This window comes from Varanus komodoensis, unplaced genomic scaffold (genome assembly GCF_004798865.1).
Source record: "Varanus komodoensis strain SLA01 unplaced genomic scaffold, ASM479886v1 scaffold4, whole genome shotgun sequence".
Lineage (NCBI taxonomy): Eukaryota > Metazoa > Chordata > Lepidosauria > Squamata > Varanidae > Varanus > Varanus komodoensis.
This window is the reverse complement of record NW_025335941.1, coordinates 14703118-14723125: the sequence shown is the minus strand read 5'-3', so window position 1 is coordinate 14723125 and position 20008 is coordinate 14703118. Positions and strand designations below refer to the sequence as shown.

The 20008-nt window shown below is 37.7% G+C and overlaps 1 protein-coding gene across 8 annotated transcripts in view; it reads left to right on the top strand.

Moving 5' to 3' along the window:
• Positions 1-20008, top strand: part of ITSN1 (intersectin 1) — a 103392-nt gene that overhangs the window by 31213 nt on the left and 52171 nt on the right. For 7 of the 8 annotated variants that reach the window (XR_006415902.1, XM_044442131.1, XM_044442129.1 and 4 more), the window contains 12 exons: positions 1103-1203; positions 3392-3455; positions 4331-4468; positions 6306-6424; positions 7413-7675; positions 8980-9129; positions 10153-10293; positions 12357-12444; positions 12601-12740; positions 16689-16810; positions 18701-18930; positions 19532-19653. Coding sequence is in view for 7 of the 8 variants with exons in the window: in XM_044442131.1 (XP_044298066.1) it covers positions 1103-1203; positions 3392-3455; positions 4331-4468; positions 6306-6424; positions 7413-7675; positions 8980-9129; positions 10153-10293; positions 12357-12444; positions 12601-12740; positions 16689-16810; positions 18701-18930; positions 19532-19653 (1678 nt within the window). In the remaining variant the exon portion in view is untranslated. The remainder of the gene's footprint in view (positions 1-1102; positions 1204-3391; positions 3456-4330; positions 4469-6305; positions 6425-7412; positions 7676-8979; positions 9130-10152; positions 10294-12356; positions 12445-12600; positions 12741-16688; positions 16811-18700; positions 18931-19531; positions 19654-20008) is intronic. The other variant, XM_044442130.1, reaches the window with a different exon arrangement.

Below are 20008 nucleotides of genomic sequence, written 5' to 3'. Positions count from 1 at the left end.
CCCAATTTACTTTTTGGGGGATGGAGGGGAGAAGGTTCATAGTTGCTAAGGGAGTGCAGGGCAAGTTTCTCAGTTGTCACTTGACCTTGTTGTGCAGAGCTTATTTCTTAAAACTAAACAGTTCTCTAATTTGGAATGGGTAGCAATGACTTTTAATTTTGGAGAACTTCTTTAGGATAAAACACCTTACACTAGCAGGGTCTTAGGGTCTAATTCAATGCCTGTTCAGACAGGAAAAAGTCCTGCCGCTCCCAGCATTCTCCAAGCAGCCAAGCTAAATGGAGAGTGGTAGGAGTCGTAGATCATATTTTGTCTAAACACGCATAAGGTTTGTGTTTTTAGATCTTAAAAAACATAAGAAGTGAGAAATGGGAAGGAATAGGAACTGGCAGTGCAAATCATGACTTCCACAAATTTTGATAAATAGCTGCGAAATGCAATTTTAGTTTGGAAACTGGCAGGGGCAGTTGATTCTCCCAAGATCAATCAGCTACTTTGCTACTATTCATCAGATAGTAAAACCCAGTGTGGTGTGGTGGTCAGCGTGTTGAACTGGGACCCTGGGACATCTGGGTACTAGGTCCCACTTATCCATGAAGCTTACTGGGTAGTTTTGGGCCACTCATTCATCCTCTGCCTAACCCACCTTCCAGGTTTGTTGTTGTAAGGATGAAAAGAAGTCGAGGTGAACCTGCATAAGCTGCCTTGAATTCCTTGCAAGTGGGAAAAAGGCAGGGTTTAATATAATATAGTAATATATTGTATAGTTTTATTGTACTCTGTTTTGATATTGGTAGCACTGGTAGAAAGGCAGTGTAAAATACATTTGTAAAAATATGTTTGAAAGAAGAGAAATGAAGAGAAGGGAAGAGAGAAGTTCAGAGAAGAGGTTATTAACATGTATTAAAAGAACATTCCATGTAAAAAAAAATTTTTCTCCATTTGGTGAAGGAACATGCTAATTTTGACAACATCCTGTGCTGTTAAATTTTAAAGTACAAGTAAGAAAGTGATGATAAAAGACTTTCCATAAATTTGTTCCTCCATATTTTATTATGATGGGGTGGTAATAAGATAACTGTCTCTGTTCTCATAATTCCAGTGCATCTCCAGCAGCAGAGTGGGCTGTTCCTCAGTCATCAAGACTGAAATATAGGCAGCTATTCAATAGCCATGATAAAACAATGAGTGGACATTTAACAGGTATTATAGTCTGCTTTTTAAAGTATTATTTTAAACTTTTGTGTTTTTGTGGATACAGATAAAATATATTAGAACTGCTGAAGTGCACTAATTAAGAGGACAGGTCCCTCAGTGCAGTGTTAGCCATGATAACTAGATGGAATTTAGAGGCCTTATGACTCGATAATAATTGCTGGGGGAACAAGCAGAAAAGAGAGCTGTGGTCTTGTTGTGAACCAGCATAGAGCATGTCACTGCTGGAAACAGGGTAATACAGACTTGTTCTGACTTAAAAAGACTCTTGATATTCTTAAGATGAGAAGGTTATGACCTTGGAAATGTCCAGTTTTAAGTCTCATTTCTGCTATCCAGTATTTATATTGCCTTAGGCAAGTTGCTGTGCTCTCAACCCCACTCCTAACCATCCATAATATGGTGATATTAATACTGTTCTGCTCAAATAGATTGCTGTATCACCAAGACATTGTGAAACATTTTGAATTGTTTTATATAAATGCCAAGCAAATATTTATTAAATGTATTTGTACTCTGCCATTTCATATTAAAAATGACCAGGGCAGCTTGCAACATATTGCAGATCATTGATAGCTTGTTTTAGCAAGAGAATGCTTCTCTCTTTGCTCTCATTCCTTTATTGTTAGGATGAAGGAGACTTATAGGACTGCACTACACATAGATGTTTCAATGTATGGATTAAATCAGTGCAAGTCATATCAATGTACAAAATTATTAATCCATCTGTTGCATTTGTGAAATCAGTATGGCAGCTGGCTTCTCTTTCCATTCACTTTTGCTGTTATGATTACTGGACTTCTCCAAATACTAAGTTTATTTTTGGTTAAGTATAAAGTTCTTTAATACAAATGACACATCAGTAATGCAAAAAAGCTTTGTTAGATAAGGTTAGGAAAAGTTCCAGATATACGTATTGCTTGTCCAAAGGTGATCAGTCAACCTGCCCATGTCCTCAAATTGCTTTTCTAATGTAGGACAAGCTTTTGTGTCCCTCAGCTACACTGGCACGTACACATGTTGCATAATTGTTATCCCATCAAAGGTCTGCTTTTGAAGAAACTTCAGGAATTTCAGAAAGTGGTAGACTGCCTGTCAGCAGATAGAGTAATATTCATGTGTCAGCTGTTCTGAACCATTTCCACTTACTTTCAGTTCATTTATGAACCCCATTAAAAAAAAAAAACTGTTAAAAACCGTAATTGGTTTGTATCCATGAGCCATTCTACCCTTAGCAGCACTTGGGAGCTTATGGTCTTGTGCTGAATTCTTTGAGTGGACTAATAAGGAGCACGGCCTGTTATGTAGCACCTCTCAATTGAGTAATATTTTATAGCCTCCTCCCTGCTAATTTTCTGAAAAGAGCATCAAAGGTTCTTTTGGCTTTCAAAAATTAACTATTTTGTAGCTTTTATATGGATTTGGTGGTGCTGCCTTTTTATTATTGTCTTAAGGTGCAATTCTTTGTGTGTTTAGATTGTACCCTTCGTTTATTTAAACTTTATTGTATTATAGAGTTTGCATTGCATTTTAGTTTGTGAAGCATTTTTAAAATCAATATGAATGTATGTGTATTAAGTGTATGAATGTGTATATATACATATAAGAACATATACACATTTAAATTAAAGAAACGGTTTGATATGGTAGTTGGCTATTGCTTAGGGCTTCTTCATATACTTCATGCAGCAAATTTGTGTATTGTCACCAAGTTTCTTTGAGGAAGCTGTTATCGATATGATACAAATAAGAAGAGCACATTTATGCAATGTATATGTTTGGCAATGTGTCTGTCACATGAAAGTACTTACATATTTGATGTGTACTTAAAACACAGAGTCCTATTGTTCCTGGGTTTCAAACATCCAAGTTATGAACAACCCATACTTATGAACGAACTGCTGTAAACTCATAATAAGCTTCATAATAACCTGGGGACTGCCTGTATTCATTGATTAGTTCTTCCTTTCCATAAAATAGGATAGCAGTGTTCAAAGGGGTAGACTAGGGAGAGCTTTTGTGTTTTATTTTTTTCTTGGAATGTAAATGATTTCTTTAAAGAGCTACATGTTTTAAAAAAGTTTCAGTAAGACTGTCACTGAACTGACTACTTGGATATTACATATTAAAATGTGAATTTATTGAAATTGTTGCATGTTGGGTTTGTGTTTGATAGGTCCACAAGCAAGAACTATCCTTATGCAATCAAGCTTACCACAAACTCAGTTGGCTACAATATGGTAAATATTTGTCATAAAATTGTATTAAAGCATCAGAGCCACATATGTCTCCTCCATCTTTTTGCTCTTCTTTACTTCACTGTTAACTTTCATATTCATTTTTATTCCTTTTAATATTAAAACTGGAGTAGATACACAATTCTGTTACTGCTTTTCAGTACAAGGAATTATTTTTTAAAAGTCTTTGTAAGGCATATTCTATGTATTGGAATGAATATTATCTTAATTCCAAATATTTTAATTATCTTCCACAGAGTTTCATATGTTGCTGAAATTCAGGTTACTATTTTCAAAGAATAAGCTTGAATATCTGATTTTCAAGGGATTTTACTTAAATTTCACAAGATAAAATCAGTAAGCTTCAGCTGGCAAGACTATTGGCCAGGAAAGATAAAGACACACTTCCATCAAGAAAGTGAGATTACTGGTGTAGGTTCAACTGTTATCCTAACAATATTCTAATAAACTGTCCCTGCATATCAGTTAATGATTTATGAACTCTTACTGTGTTCCCTTTTTTAAAAGGGCTTCTGGTTGGAATCCCTGTGTAATCCCAGGAGAAAAACAAGGGAAGAAGGAAATAAATCCTAAAATACTGATTAACCCCTGCCACACATTTTGTATAATATGGCAAATGGTTAACACATAGGAACATATGCATGAAAGTGGGACAGCTTCTTAAAAGCACGTGTGTAGGAACATCACCTTTCTTTTTGGGTACTCTCACCCATTAGAGGTAGCTGGTGCTAAGTAACCACTTTGGTAAGACATCAGTCCAGATGATTTAAAGGCAGCTGCGTAAATGGCTTCCTACATCTCTCTGCTGTCTTTGATACTGGGGAAACAAAAATGTACTTGGAGTTCTTTTTCAATAGGAATCTTTCAGACATTGACCAAGATGGAAAACTGACAGCTGAAGAATTTATTTTGGCTATGCACTTAATTGATATGGCTATGTCAGGACAGCCACTACCACCTGTGTTATCTCCAGATTATATTCCTCCTTCATTTAGGTAAGATTATTGTTTTGATTTCAATCCTGAACTCTATGATCAGTTAGCTGGAAGTCTTTGTATGTATGGTTTCTGAAGAGGCAAAGAAATACAATGTTCCAACCTCTTGTGTGTAAAAAGCCTGCTGATTTTTTATTGTTTTGTTTATTTAAAATATTATATTGAAGGGCGCAATATCAAATTGCCACCTTTTCAGATTTTCTGGCTGAACAGTTCTTGAAATGTGGCTGAAGACAAATCTTTTCCTGGACCACTATACATAGTGGATAGGTTCAGATGATACTTCTGAGGAAGTGAGACTGACTGACTGGTTTCCCCTCTGCATGCTGTCTCCCCCAGCCCCAAACAGGGTTAGAGAGTATCACACAGTGAACCTAGGCAGCTTCACCTGTGCTCCTGCCAATGGCAGAGGTAGTCCAGGGGAATATCTGTGACAGCGGTGTAATGTGCCTGGGCATTTTGTCAGTTGTCATCAGCTAAAGTGCTTTGGCTAGAACAGCAGTTTTTTTTTTTTTTTGCTGCTCTAAACAAGAAGTTGTTTAGTCTTTGACTTGAGTGTAGCTTAGTGTGTCATCTGGTTTCAGAGCACACTAAGCCATGGGGAGTTGATCAAAACCAATTACAAGCCTTGACTACTTGGGGTGGGTTATACACCGTCCCACATGAAGTAGGGGGGTGTTCGGACAGCATACTAAGTTGCCATCAAAAGGCTAGAAAGGGAGGTGACTGGGGGGCTTCCCCTCACTGTGTGCTGAGCTGCCACTCAGGTGAGTATCTGTTGTGCAGAGTGAGACAAAGGAAAGCCAGGCCACAGCACCAGGCAGCTTGGAACTTGCCCAGTGTTCACCTAAGTAGCAGTTGTGTGCAGTAGTAACGCCCCACCTGCCTTCAAGGTAGATGGGGTGAAGAGGGGGTGTTTTCTCTACAGCCTTTTCCAGGACAGGCCAAGGAGAAAGCAACCCTTCCACCTGTTCTCATGTCCCCTTCTTTGTTTACTGGCTGAAGCACAGCTCACCTCATCCCTACCATAGCTGAGTGGTAAGATGAAATAAGTTGTCTTGTACTGGGCATCGAAGCCCAGCATTAGATAGCTTATGCCTTCCAACTACAGGTTCCCCACCCTGTACTCCTGCCAACATCAAGAGAGTGGGGATTGCTCACAACCAATCACATTCTCAGTATCAGAAGTTCAGGGTAGGCAGATGGATGATGGCTGCTGAAAGTGTCCACTTCTGACAGCTCTCATCCCTGCTTTCCTTAGTGCTGCTCTCATGTCTCCCAGGATGCTGACAGGAGAACTGAGGGAGAAGGAGGGGGAGGTGGTGCCTCTGGGCCTCCACTTTGCCCAGTCATTAGTTGGCCATAGTGGAAGTTCAGGGAGTACAAGAGAACCTGATTCTAGCCTGTGCTTTTCCCTAGCCTAGGACTACTATAACAGAAGCACCTACTGTATTCTGGTTTTAATGTTGACTGTAACTTAATAGTCAAATGATTAATTCACACATTCATGTTCTTTTGATGGATGTCCATGTGATTGCTCAGAAAAGTAACTCTACTGTTGCAGGCCATGATATCGAAGTGCATTGCATTTGAATGAACCATTTTACACTCAGCTATGAAATAAATTTTGAAGAATTAAGTAAAGTAGAGTATATTAACTGACCTATATTTGGTTTCTGACTGAGTAAATTACAGTTTTATAAGTAAATCTTTATAAGTTAAGGTTCTTGAACTATAATTTTACTTGAGTAAGTAGTCTGAAGAGTAGGTAATTCATCAATAACATTAGAATTAATAACTGTGCCCATTTTACTCTGTTAAATCATCTTACTGACAGAAGAGTTCGTTCTGGCAGTGGCATATCAGTCACAAGCACAGTGTCTGTAGACCAAAGGTTACCAGAAGAACCAGTATTAGAAGAAGAACAGCAGCAACAACTGGAAAAAAAATTACCAGGTCAGTGCAGTTGTAAATGAGTGAGATTGCAACTACATTTTCTGAAATTTACTAAAATGCTTTGTGGCGGGGTGGGGGGGGGGAGCATCACCTGCAGTCAGTAGCTTAAATACTGCACTTCAGAGAAGATAGGTGCTTGTGTGAGTTATAATTTTGATTAATTCTGTCTGAACCTGGAGCACCTACAGGTCTGTCAGCAGCATCCTTCATACTGATCACTCAAATGGATATTAGTAACAGAACATAAAAATACATGTCATGATTATTTTAAAGTATTTCATTTTACCCATTCCCTGAATCCTTCCTGGTGTTACATGATAGGTATGTGTCAAAAATCTGGGTCATTGTGCAAAAGCTAGCCACAGAACTCCTTCCTCCAGTGGTTTCACCCCTTATGAAAACTGAAATGGGTACAAGCTCTGCTGTGGGATCTGGGCCACATTACTTTTACAGTGTATGAAGCAATTGCACTGCAAGAGCTGTAGTACTTTGAAGATCATGTCTGAAGGGTCCCTTTTCAGTAGTTAAATCCTTCTTGGTATATGTCTGTTCATTATTTAGCGGGAAGTATTCTATTTATTTCCTCTATGAAGCCTTAATTGAAGATAGTTACATGTTTGCTAGACAGCAATTCCCATTTGACAAGTCTGAGTGATGCCTAGTATAGAGTATGGAAGGGAATGCCTGTATGAAAACATGGAGGCAAAACTTTAAATGCTTTTTCCTAAGTATGCTTTTGGTGATTACCATGGAGGCACACAGTGGGCAAATTGGAAATTTTGCATAATGCATGAAGTGGTGTTTAATTCTATAACATAGTCTGACCTTCTATGAGAATAGTGAAATGATAATCAGATTTATCTCCAGACTTGAAATTTATACTTGGACTATGATAGCTTATTTTTGTGCATTTATATATACATTTATATATAAAATGTGCATACATGTAAAACAACTGTATTCTTATTGCAATATTCTTTTCTTAAAGTCACATTTGAAGATAAAAAACGTGAAAACTTTGAACGTGGCAATCTAGAACTTGAGAAGCGAAGGCAAGCCCTTTTGGAGCAGCAAAGGAAAGAGCAAGAGCGCCTTGCACAGTTAGAAAGAGCAGAGCAGGAGAGGAAAGAACGTGAACGACAAGAGCAGGAACGGAAAAGGCAGCTGGAGTTAGAAAAACAATTAGAAAAACAAAGAGAGTTGGAACGCCAGAGGGAAGAGGAAAGGAGAAAAGAAATAGAAAGGCGTGAGGTAAATGGACAATTTCAGAAGAAATATCTACTTGTCTAAAAACAAATGTAAAAGGATATTGGGGAATATTAACATGCTTTTTTCAAAAAATGTATAAAGAAAAATCACTTATTTAGTGAATTGTGGAAGGAAGAATCTAAGTCGAATGCAAAGTTTTCTGAAGACTAATCTAGAAAATTGCCCTTTTTTTGACTTGGATCTAAGACATGATCCTGTGAGTCTAGGCTGCATACTGAATTGAATCCACACAGTTTCATGTGGGCTGCCTTAATAGTTTACACTGCAATGCTGGCACTGAATTTTCAGGACAGCAAAAATAAAAGTGTTAATATTGCCCTTTTAAAGTTCAACACAGAATCAGTGTATTTGAAGGACTGCTTTCTCCTTTATGTTTTAAGAATATTGAGGGAGGCTGTGCTTGAATTCCACCACAATGTTCACAATTAAGTAATTATCCCATTACTGCTTCTTGTCCATGCTTCCATGCTTGCCGTCAAATGAGCATCTATAAAATGTGAAGACATGACACTTTGGGCAGACTTTTCCTGATCAGTATATTGCCCAGCATTAGATATTAGTGGCCTTTAATGTCTTTCTTTATGGTGGTGATTTAGATGAGCAGCACTTTTATCTTGGGTCTATATTTTTTATTTAAATAAGATAAAGAGCACCAATGGTAGTGACTAGATCGTAGGGTTTTTTTTAAAAAAATCCAAGTTCTCTTTCCTTCAGTGGTAGAAACAGTTATTGTTGGAATTAATACATTGGATAAAGCTTCTTAGTAATGCATAACAGCCTGCTATTACGTGAAAATTGCTTGGAAATGGCACAATGTCACAAAAGCCTCTCATTCCCCCTCTACCAACAGTATATCACTTAAGAGTGGTTGCAACAACTGAACCAGGATGCTCATATATTTATTTATTTACATATATTTATAGGCCGCCTATAATTGCCAAGGCCTTCCTTGGCGGCTTACAATGCAAAACATACAAACAGGAAATTTGAATCTGGGTATTGTTCTTTCATTCACTAACAATGCAATATTCATAGTAATTCACAATTTATTTGCATAATCTTAATCTTATCATTAGATTTTACTTGTTATGCATATAAAGGAGTAAGTAAGGAAGTTCAGGAGCTCAGAGTTCATAGAGCAGGCTGCACAGGCTGTAAGAATGTGCTGTTGACCTACATTTTGGTTTATCAAATAGGTATGAATTTTGTATTACTAAAGAATGCATTTGGCTATTATGAAATAGCCCAGATCACAAAATTATTTTTCATGTTTTAATCTGTTGTAGGCTGCAAAAAGGGAACTTGAGAGGCAAAGACAACTTGAGTGGGAACGGAATCGTCGGCAAGAACTCCTGAGTCAAAGGAACAAAGAGCAGGAAGATATAGTTGTTCTAAAAGCCAAGAAAAAAACTTTGGAATTTGAACTGGAAGCTCTAGTAAGTGGGGAATGTTTCTAAAATAATATGATATATAGCTACATAGAGAAATGAGAAGATAAAGATTCCTAACTATATATATACTTCAACAAAAACAGACCAAATATCCAAATAACTATCATTTGCAGGTGATGTTTATACACCACCTGTTCAAGTGTTAAAAGTGTTGCAAGTTCATCAGTTTATTACATTATAGGATGTTGCAATATCTGTCTTTTAGTTGCAAGAAGGATGTGGAGGATCTGTTTGCACTGAGTATATGTTACCTTCAAAGTAGCAGGTAGATAATTTGAAAACAAGGATATCAGTAACTGTTAAGAAGTGCTCCAATAATAAATGTAGCTATATAATGACCTACTCCTAAAAGGGGAAACTGCTGGGCATTACCAAACACATGCATAAAAGAGGTATTAGCTCCAACAATTAATCAACTTAGACATACCCTTTTTAAAGAGACATTGTGGCATCCAGAAACGTAAAAATTTCTACTGAATAAGATTCAACCTCTGAGGATCCCTGGTTGTGTCATATACAGAAACCAAGGCAATTTACCCATTGATTATGCAAAATTGGACAATCCAATTCTCTGTATATCATATTTATTCATTAATAACAAGTATTTATAGATATGGATTGTGCATCATTTGCCTGATTGGCCTCAATAAGTACCTCCAATAGCTAGGGAGATGCTGAAGCTATAAAAACAGCAAATCTAGATGCTGACAAAAGGTCACGATTGCAAGTATTGCTATTCAACCATAGCTACCAAATTATTTGTTAGCCACAAAATGGAGAAGGGCAAAAACGTATATCAGCTTATCCACCACCTTATCCGTCTATGTCTGTTACAGAAACATTTCCTTACCAGTTTTAAAATCTAGATTTCCACATTTGTTAATTTTCATAAAATGCTATCATTTCATTTTTTTCCCCTTCAGTTTATAGGCCTGACTACAAATACAGCCAGTATTGCATTCTAGTTAAAACTTGAGTAAACCAATATTTTCTTTTTTGTTGTTGAAGAATGATAAGAAACATCAGCTGGAGGGCAAACTTCAGGATATTAAATGTAGACTAGCTACCCAAAGACAAGAAATTGAGAGCACAAACAAATCCAGAGAGCTACGAATTGCAGAAATCACCCATTTACAACAGCAGCTGCAAGTGAGTATGCAACTACATCCTATCTATTCTGAGGTTGTTGAAGCAAAATAGAGCATAGTGGGTGAAAGCTGAAAATAGTATTGTCAGAAACACTAATATAACAGGAAACCCTGTCACCCCCTCAGCTCATCTTAAAATTCTTTCTCAATGTGAACAGGTTCATAAGCCCTCAATAACCCATCAGTTAGCAAATTGTCCTGGCCCTTGATATGGACTACCAAAAAAATCATAATCTTGTAGAATCAGACTCTGGCCAACAGTTTCTAGTTCGTGTTGCTTATTTTGTCTAACCAACACAACGGGAAATTGTCTGTCTGCAGCTGAAAAGACTGACCCCATAAACATGAATGCAGTTTACCCACAGCCCACATGTTGGCCAAACACTTTTTCTCTACTGGGGCTTTTTCCCAAGGGAGAGCTTTTGACAATCAGTTGTATTCCTTCCCCGACTTCTTCCTGTAACCAAACAGCCCCAACTCCTGCTTCTGAGGCATCCGTCTGTAACATGAATGGCACCTGAATGTCTGGACTGGGGCAGAGGACAGAGTAGTTTTTACCACTTCAAATGCCTGCTGACAAACCTCCATTCATCAAACTTGCACAGGGTTCTTCTTGCACAAATAAGTTAAAGGAGCAACTGATTGAAATGTGGAATGAGCTGGTGGTAGAATCCCATTGAACCCAGAAAAGACTGTATCTGCTTTTTCTTTTGGAGCTGTAGGCAGTGTTGGATCACCTCCACCTTGCCCTCCAGGGGCTGCAAACTGTCCACTGGCTGCCCCAAATAAATGACTTCTCTCAGGCTGAACTAGCACTTTCGGGCTGTTACTATAAGCCTGGCATCTTGGATCTGTCTAGACACCTCCTGGACATGTACCAAATGGGATTTTCATATAGGGCTGAAAATAGCTGTGTCATCAAGGTATGCATATGTGTACTCCCCCAGCCCATTGAGAAGTGTATTTAGCCTCTGGAAGGTAATCAGACCCATGAACAAGCCAAATGGCAGAATAGTAAGCTGGTACAGCCCCAGGTACGTAGTGAATGCTGTTTTGGCAGCTGAGTCCTCTTCTAGAGGCACCTGCCAATATCCCTTTGTAAGATTGATCATAGTGATATAACAAGCTTGTGCCAATTTTTACATTAAATTGGCCACTTGGGGCATGGAGAAGAGATCTGATAGCAACAGCTGGTTCAGTTTTTTAAGTCTATGCAGAATCTGTCTCCACTTCTTGGGTCATGTTTACCCACCAAACAATGGTATGTTTAGCTAAATGTGTGCACCCTGGCTGGTTAGAAAACATGACCTGAAAACCCTCAAGGAGAGCCCAAAACTGTGCCTTTTGTACATGGTCAATCCCAGGGGTAGATAGGCTTTCTCAATCCCCCCACCCCGCCCCCACTGGCTCTCTTTAAACAGGTCTACCACTTAACCAATGTCATTCTTATCCACAAAGTACCATAACACCATACCCACCCTATCATAAAATAGTCTCATCATATTCACATGAAACAAATGGGTCTTATGAGGGCTTGAATTCTTTCCAACAAATATTTCACCTCCCTCTCCCACCATTTCACTTCTGATGGGCCTTCCTACATTAATTTTTCCAGTTTCACCAGTTTAAGTATCAACACTTCACCCCCTGATTCAGTCTTGCAATCCAATCATAACATCTTTTGTCTGAGCTGGGATTGTTCTCGATGTTCCCCAGCCACCAATCACACCTCCCCCAAAGTCCAGTAGCATTCTTGCATAAACAACCACTGGTTGCAGAGTAGTGTCCAATTTCCCCTGCCAACAGTCCATGCACCTTCTTCCCAAATATCAGTTCTTTGGGAGTAAATCTCAGACTTTTCTGGGCAGCATAAGGCAAAGCATGGTCCTAATCTCTGGGATGTTGAGTCACATATGCATGAATCTTAGAGGATATTCAACATGTTCTGGATGAGAAAAAAGAAAAGTTCCAACTTTTCTTAGAAAATTATGAAAAGTTCTGGCTCAACCACCTGACGCTTGTGGTTCTAGCTAAAGTGAGTAATCTCCTGTTTAATTTTTTTAGGAGTCCCAGCAGATGCTTGGAAGATTGATTCCAGAAAAGCAGTTACTCAATGATCAGCTAAAGCAAGTTCAACAAAACAGCTTACATAGTAAGTACATTTATAAACATTGTTTTATACGTGAAACACACATATTACAGCTTTTTTTGCCTTAAGAATGATGTGTGTCATCTTATCTAAGTATCTGCAAGAAAGTATCTTTATTGTAATTTAATATTGTTAATATTAAATAAATTTTAATAACAGGAGATTCGCTTCTCACTGTCAAAAGAGCCTTAGAGGCAAAGGAGTTAGCACGCCAGCAGCTTCGTGACCAGCTAGATGAAGTAGAAAAGGAAACCAGATCAAAACTTCAAGAGATAGATATTTTCAATAATCAACTGAAGGTAAAGATGTCATTTTCTTTGTAAATCTAGAGATACCACATCTAGAAGATAGAAGAAGCATAGTATTATGAAATTGTTCCTTAAAATGTGGTGTCTGACTGAGTTAACTGAATTGTAGGTCCAAAACTCAAATGCCATAATCAGCAAGTAAAATTATGCAAGTTCAGGATATACAGAATAATGGTGTTATCCAGTGTGGCTGCTTGAAACCCTCCAAACTCTGGCATCCATTGGCTGGCTTCCAGACATCCAGTGGAACAGAGGAGGAGTGTGAAAGTGAGGATTGCCTCAGCAATTTCCTTTCCTTTCACAGCAGCTAAGTCTTTTACCACTGCTTGTGGGAAGAGGGACTGGGGTTCCTCTGGGATTCCTCATATCTTGGCAGAGCTTTGCTCCTCCCCTTCCTGCCATGCCAACACCAGTTTTGATGTTGCACTTTTGACTTTGGAACTGCAGCTAGCGTGGAAAGGGTTGTGCAAACAAAGGGAGGACTCAGTGAATCCAGAGCACCACCTGTGCCATCTGAGCACTTTTACTTTTTTGAGGGTGGGGCATCTAAACAGAACCTAGTAGCTATAGGATTGCTTCCTAAACGGAAAATATTTGATAAATATTTGATGTGGCTTTGTAGATCCAATTTTGGTATGAATAAACATTTAGCAGCTAACAGGTTGGCTACTTTTTCTGTACTGGTAATGCAGTAATTGTAAGGGGATAGAAGAAACAAGGTTAGCTGTGTCCATGTTTGTTATATAACATCCAGTAATGTTTGCGATTACTCTAATTGTTAATAAGAAAGACCACTAAGAGTACATTTGTTAAATAATTAAATACATAATTAATCTTTCTTGACTACTTAAGAATGTAGTTTATGTTTTTCTTGAGTTACAGTGAGTCTAGCTTTACATATGATCCTCGGAAATACACTGTACTATTTTTATCATAATTATCCCAAATAAAAATATTATTTAAATTGGTATTTAAACATTTTACCCCACTCCCTCGATGCTGGTTGATTTATTTTGTTGCTGCATTTTAATATAACCCACTTTAACCAACCTAATATGGATGGGTTATGCAAGAATTTTGCAAGGATTAACTCTCACATAACTACAATTGCTGATTTTGTACAACTTGACAATGCCCGAGCAGGGCTGTATGGTGGTGGTTGCACATACTGCAGTCTCACTGTAGGTTAAAAACGGTGAGTACTTGGGAGACTTGTAATGATTTGTAAAATCATGTATGGAATGGGGAAAATGAATTGAATTTATTTTCCCCCTCTCTGATAATATTGGAACTCGGGACTCAAGCGAGATAAAACAGTGCACTGTAAACAGTGTGTTTAAGAACAGAGTGCTTGTATTCCAGTGTTAGCTTCCTCTATAAATATACAGTATATCAAAGAAGTGAGTACACCACTCACATTTTGTAAATTTTTATTATATCTTTTCATGTGACAACCCTGAAGAAATGACACTTTGCTACAATGTAAAGTAGTGAGTATACAGCTTGTATAACAGTGTAAATTTGCTGTCCCCTCAAAATAACACACAGCCATCAATGTCTAAACCACTGGCAACAAAAGTGAGTACACCCCTAAGTGAAACTCTCCAAATTGGGCCTCAAGTGTCAATATTTTGTGTGGTCACCATTATTTTCCAACACTGCCTTAACCTTCTTGGGCATGGAGTTCACCAGAGCTTCACAGGTTGCCACTGGAGTCCTCCTCCACTCCTCCATGATGACATCATGGAGCTGGTGAATGTTAGAGACCTTGCGCTCCTCCACCTTCCGTTTCAGGATGCCCCACAGCTGCTCGATAGGGTTTAGGTGTGGAGACATGCTTGGTCAGTCCATCACCTTTACCCTCAGCTTCTTTAGCAAGGCAGTGGTCGTCTTGGAGGTGTGTTTGGGGTCGTTACCATGTTGGAATAGTGCCCTGCGGCCCAGTCTCCGAAGGGAGGGGATCATGCTCTGCTTCAGTATGTCACAGTGCATGTTGGCATTCAAGGTTCCCTCAATGAACTGTAGCTCCCCAGTGCCAGCAGCCCCAGACCACGACACTCCCACCACCATGCTTGACTGTAGGCAAGACACACTTATCTTTGTACTCCTCACCTGGTTGTCGCCACACACACTTGACACCATCTGAACCAAATAAGTTTATCTTGGTCTCATCAGACCACAGGACATGGTTCCACTAATCCATGTCCTTAGTCTGCTTGTCTTCAGCAAACTGTTTGCAGGATTTCTTGTGCATCATCTTTAGAAGAGGCTTCCTTCTGGGATGACAGCCCTGCATAGCAATTTGATGTAGTGTGTAGCGTATGGTCTGAACACTGACAGGCTGACCCACCACCCCTTCTACCTCTGCAACAATGCTGGCAGCACTCATACGTCTATTTCCCAAAGCCAACCTCTGGATATGGCACTGAGCACGTGCACTCAACTTCTTTGGTCAACCATGGCAAGGCCTGTTCTGAGTGGAACCTGTCCTGTTAAACCGCTGTATGGTCTTGGCCATCGTGTTGCAGCTCAGTTTCAGGGTCTTGGCGATCTTCTTAAAGCCTAGGCCATCTTTATGTAGAGCAACAATTCTTTTTTTCAGATCCTCAGAGAGTTCTTTGCCATGAGCTGCCATGTTGGACTTCCAGTGACCAGTATGAGAGAGTGAGAGCAATAACACCACATTTCACACACCTGCTCCCCATTCACACCTGAGACCTTGTAACACTAATGAGTCACATGACATCAGGGAGGGAAAATGGCTAATAATGCCCAATTTGGACAGTTTCACTTAGGGGTGTACTCAGTTTTGTTGCCAGCGGTTTAGACATTGATGGCTGTGTGTTGAGTTATTTTGAGGGGAAAGCAAATTTACACTGTTATACAAGCTGTATACTCACTACTTTACATTGTACCAAAGTGTCATTTCTTCAGGGTTGTCACATGAAAAGATATAATAAAATATTTACAAAATGTTAGGGTATACTCACTTCTGTGATATACTGTATTAGAATGAGATGTGAATAAAAAGACAGAAATCTGAGACAGTAGGGTAGATTATACTGCTTCACAGTTTTAAGAGGGAGGTTTTTTTAAAAAAAAATTCTCCCTTATATAAAATACTTGTTTTATATGGAAAATTAATACAACAGTAAGCAGTGTGGGTCAAAGCCTTTCTCCCTAATGTGCTAGCTTTTTTTCTTTTTCTGCCAGTTTCTTTTTTACAAAGATATCTGTCACCTGCAGTTTGAAACGATAGTCTTACTACCATATTCTGCTTCTTGGGTAGAAGAATTCTGGTTGCCAACATAACACTGAGTTCATGTGTTTTGAATGAAACTAATTTTGAAGCATAAGGTGCAAAACTGGTTCAGATATTGCTATATAATGTGTCTTTTATGTAACTTAAAGGGTAACAAATCTCTTGATACAACTGATTGCCCATTATAAACTGCCTTCAAGATATATGTGTTTATCAATTCTGTAAGCACTGTCAACATAACAGAACATAATTCTCCTTTAATGGAAACTGGCCAGTTACTTAAATATGCCTAATCAAATCATAGGTCAGAGAAGCATGAGCAAACTTTAGTAGACAGCAAGTATGACAGCTTCCCAATTAATTTGATACACTTTACAGGAGCAACTCCTATTGTCTCAGTCTGTTTAATAAATGCAGTAGACTTTTAACTTGCAGTTCATATAAAACCTAGAGCATCAATGATGGCTCCATGTTTTAATGCCAGAAATTAGCCCACATGCTATGCAAAGAAGCTAAAGTGACTTGTGATGTTTAAAAGTACTCAATATGACTAATATTTGAGACCAAAACAGAAGAAAGTTTAACATCTTTAAGTTATATTGTTTGACTCTCCCAAATGTGAGCAATTTGAAATACTTCTGTATGGCATATGGTAACAGGCCATTGTTTTATTGCAGGATCTGAGAGAGATACATAACAAGCAGCAGCTGCAGAAGCAAAAGAACATAGAAGCTGACAGATTGAAACAGAAGGAGCTGGAGAAAAAGACAGAGGTGGAAAAACAAAAAGACAGTCAGAGGTAAATTTAACTATAGAAAGAATCTGATCAAAATTCGTTAGCAACTTTGGCATTCTGTAGAAGAACTCATTGCTCACATAGGTTTGAGTTTTAGCACAAAACATAAATCTCTTTTTATCAGATCTTGCTGTTTCTTAATATTGACATGGTCATGGATAAGGATGAAGTATTGGTGCAAACACCTTGATATTGATAAAAGAAATTAGTTGGTGAGGTATAGTCACTGTTACATGGAAGTCATTTTGTAATGTGACAGTGCTAGATAAATAATTTATATAAATTTTGTAAAACAAAACACATTTTGGATAACTAGTACTTTATTTAATTATGTCCAAGCTGACAACTATCAGTCATACTGAGTTACACATATATTTGTTTCCTATTCAGATAAACATCTCCCAATTTGCTGTACTCATTGCAACAATGAATAGTGAAATTCTCCAGCTATTCCAGAGGCTATTCTACCACACTAGCAAGTATTAGATTGACATTACAACACAGGGATACACTGGCACAGATTGGGCAATAAAACTTACTATTTCTAGTTTGTTTCTATAGGAGAAATTCAGTTTTGTTTCTGCGTTAAGTTGCCAGTTCCCTTTATACTATGCCATGAAGAAACTGTGACACTCCTTGTTTCTAAAATCTGATCAGGCTTTGGATGTTTATAGGATGGCATTTTTTTAATTCTTACATGTTGTACTTTGATTTTTAAAATGGTGCAAGACAGGTAAGATTCTTGGAATTTGCTGATGAAATAAAAGCCTAATATGACAAATATTCAAATAACTGATATGACTATATGGCAGTAGCCTGAGGAAAAAGGCTTTGTGTTTTGTTAGCTATTTTAATTTATCTTCCCCAAAAATGATTTTGAAGGTATGGTAACAATATTTGCTTGCTTTAAAAGCAGGCAGCCTTATGTTCTTTTGTTCCTACATGAGATTCAGTATTAAAATGTGGTTGAAGCTTGCGGGGGGCTTTTAGTAAAAATATGTCAAGTTAGCCTTAAGTTCAGAATGAAAGCTAGTTAGGTTTCTATTAGTGCTTTCTCAGATATGAAGTAACATAAGATGAACTGGTATTTCTAGGTAAAAGGAGCAACCTGAATCTTTGCAAGTTTGAAGAAAAGATATACTTGTGCCATATTTAGCATCTGCAATTCACCATTTAGGTCACACAGCTCCATTCCAGTTCCAGCAACAGTTTGTACTACCTTACTACATGATGATCTAAATCTTTTAAGTTTTAACTGAATTATGGTGCAGTCTTGTGCATGTTTAAATAGCATGCCTGGGGAATGCTGGGCTTGTAGGACTTGTCAAAACATGCATAGGATCGTACCATTAAAAGTGCTGTAAGAGTAGCAGATAAGAGGCATTATAAAAAATGAAGGTACCATCTACTCATTAATCCCATCCGAAGATGCACCAAGATTAACAACAGAAGCCATGGGTTTCTATTCTCAAAATAAGATTACAAACCACAGAAAAATAACCACATGTATTGACTGTATAAAATTTCCATTAGCTACCTATTTTGATCTTTTTAATAAGCATGTGGGTAATATGCTGTACAATTTCTTTTGAATAATTCACAACTTTGACAACATTCCATGGTGGTTCTATAGTTTTGGTCATTCGGTGCTATAGATAGCATCCAAAATTCCTAATAACAATAGTCTCTAGGTTGTAACAGTAGTGCTTTTAATATCAAAGCTGTTAAAGTTCTAATTACTTTAAAATATTTCTACAGCTTTATTTTTTGTGCTAAAATAAAGTATTCTAGAATGTCCCTTGGTAATGATAACACACACTCACAGAAACATATTTGGACAGCTTGCATTAAGATAGTACCAAATCATGCTCAATTTATTTTTATGCTAATTAGAAGAACTCAAGAGAGAGAGAGACAGTGGCTCGACAGAGTACAACAAGAAGAAGAGCACCTTCGACCAAGAAAAATTCAAGAAGAAGAAAAGCAAAAATGGGAGGAATTAAGTAAAAAGAGGGAGAATGATGATAAGAACAAACAGGAAGTTCAAGAAAAATTGAATAAACTTTTTCATCAGCATAAAGATCCAACAAAACCAATGATCCAAGCTCCTTGGTCAACTACAGGTACAAAATAATGAGAACATATACTAGTTTTGCAACTCACTTAAGGTCATGAGGTGACCATAACACACCAAGCTTATTTGCATGTCACAGTAGTTCACAGTAATGTTAGCAATAAACCACAAGGGAAAATAATACGTCAACAGGGGTAATGAGTACAGTTACAAATACTAATGCTTGCCCTGAAACATCCTCTTAAAATGATTTAATGCAGTGTAAGAAATTCAGGAAAAGGGGGTCATAGGTATCAAAGAAGGAATTCCAGATTCTGAGTGAAATACTTGACCAGCCTTGCAGACTTATCCATCTTACCTCTAAAGGAAGAGAACTTAGAACATGGCATCAAGTTACATGAAAAAAAAAGAGAAAGTTCCATTAGTCAGTGGAAGAGCCTTGCAGAAGTATTCACCCTTCTTTGATTTTTCCATTGTTTGCTGTATTAAATCTGGAATTGAAATAGATTTAATTGGCATTATCATCACTTGGTATACGAAGTACTTCCCACTGTGAAAGTGCACAGTATTTCTAATGCAATATATTTATGCTGGTTTTTTTGTTTATTAGATACAATGCATTTTAAAAGGTTTTTATTTTTGTCTTATAGAAAAGGCTCCACTAACTATTTCTGCTCCAGAAGATATAAAAATAGTATATTATCGAGCACTGTACCCTTTTGAGTCCCGAAGCCATGATGAAATCACTATCCAGCCAGGAGATATTATCATGGTAAGAGAGAAATTCAGTTTTACACAAAAACACAAGTGGTTTATATATCTTAGGGATAAATAATACATTGTGAATTTGTAAAGAACAGGGAACTAAATAGAGGAAAGTTGGTTTTAGGGTGTTTTAAACCTACATTTGTAGAAATAGGAATGCAGAATGAATCTCTTTTCCAACCTTATTTTACAGGAGATTAAATTATCCCAAGGGACAAAAAAAAAGTTATGGCATTTGAGACATATGAATCTCCTAAAGTACAGTGACTTAGTAAAAGTAAATTAAGTATTTTGTTATTAAACCATGAAACTTGATATAGTTAAAGATGATCCTATGAAGCAAAAACTAATATTCTCACAAT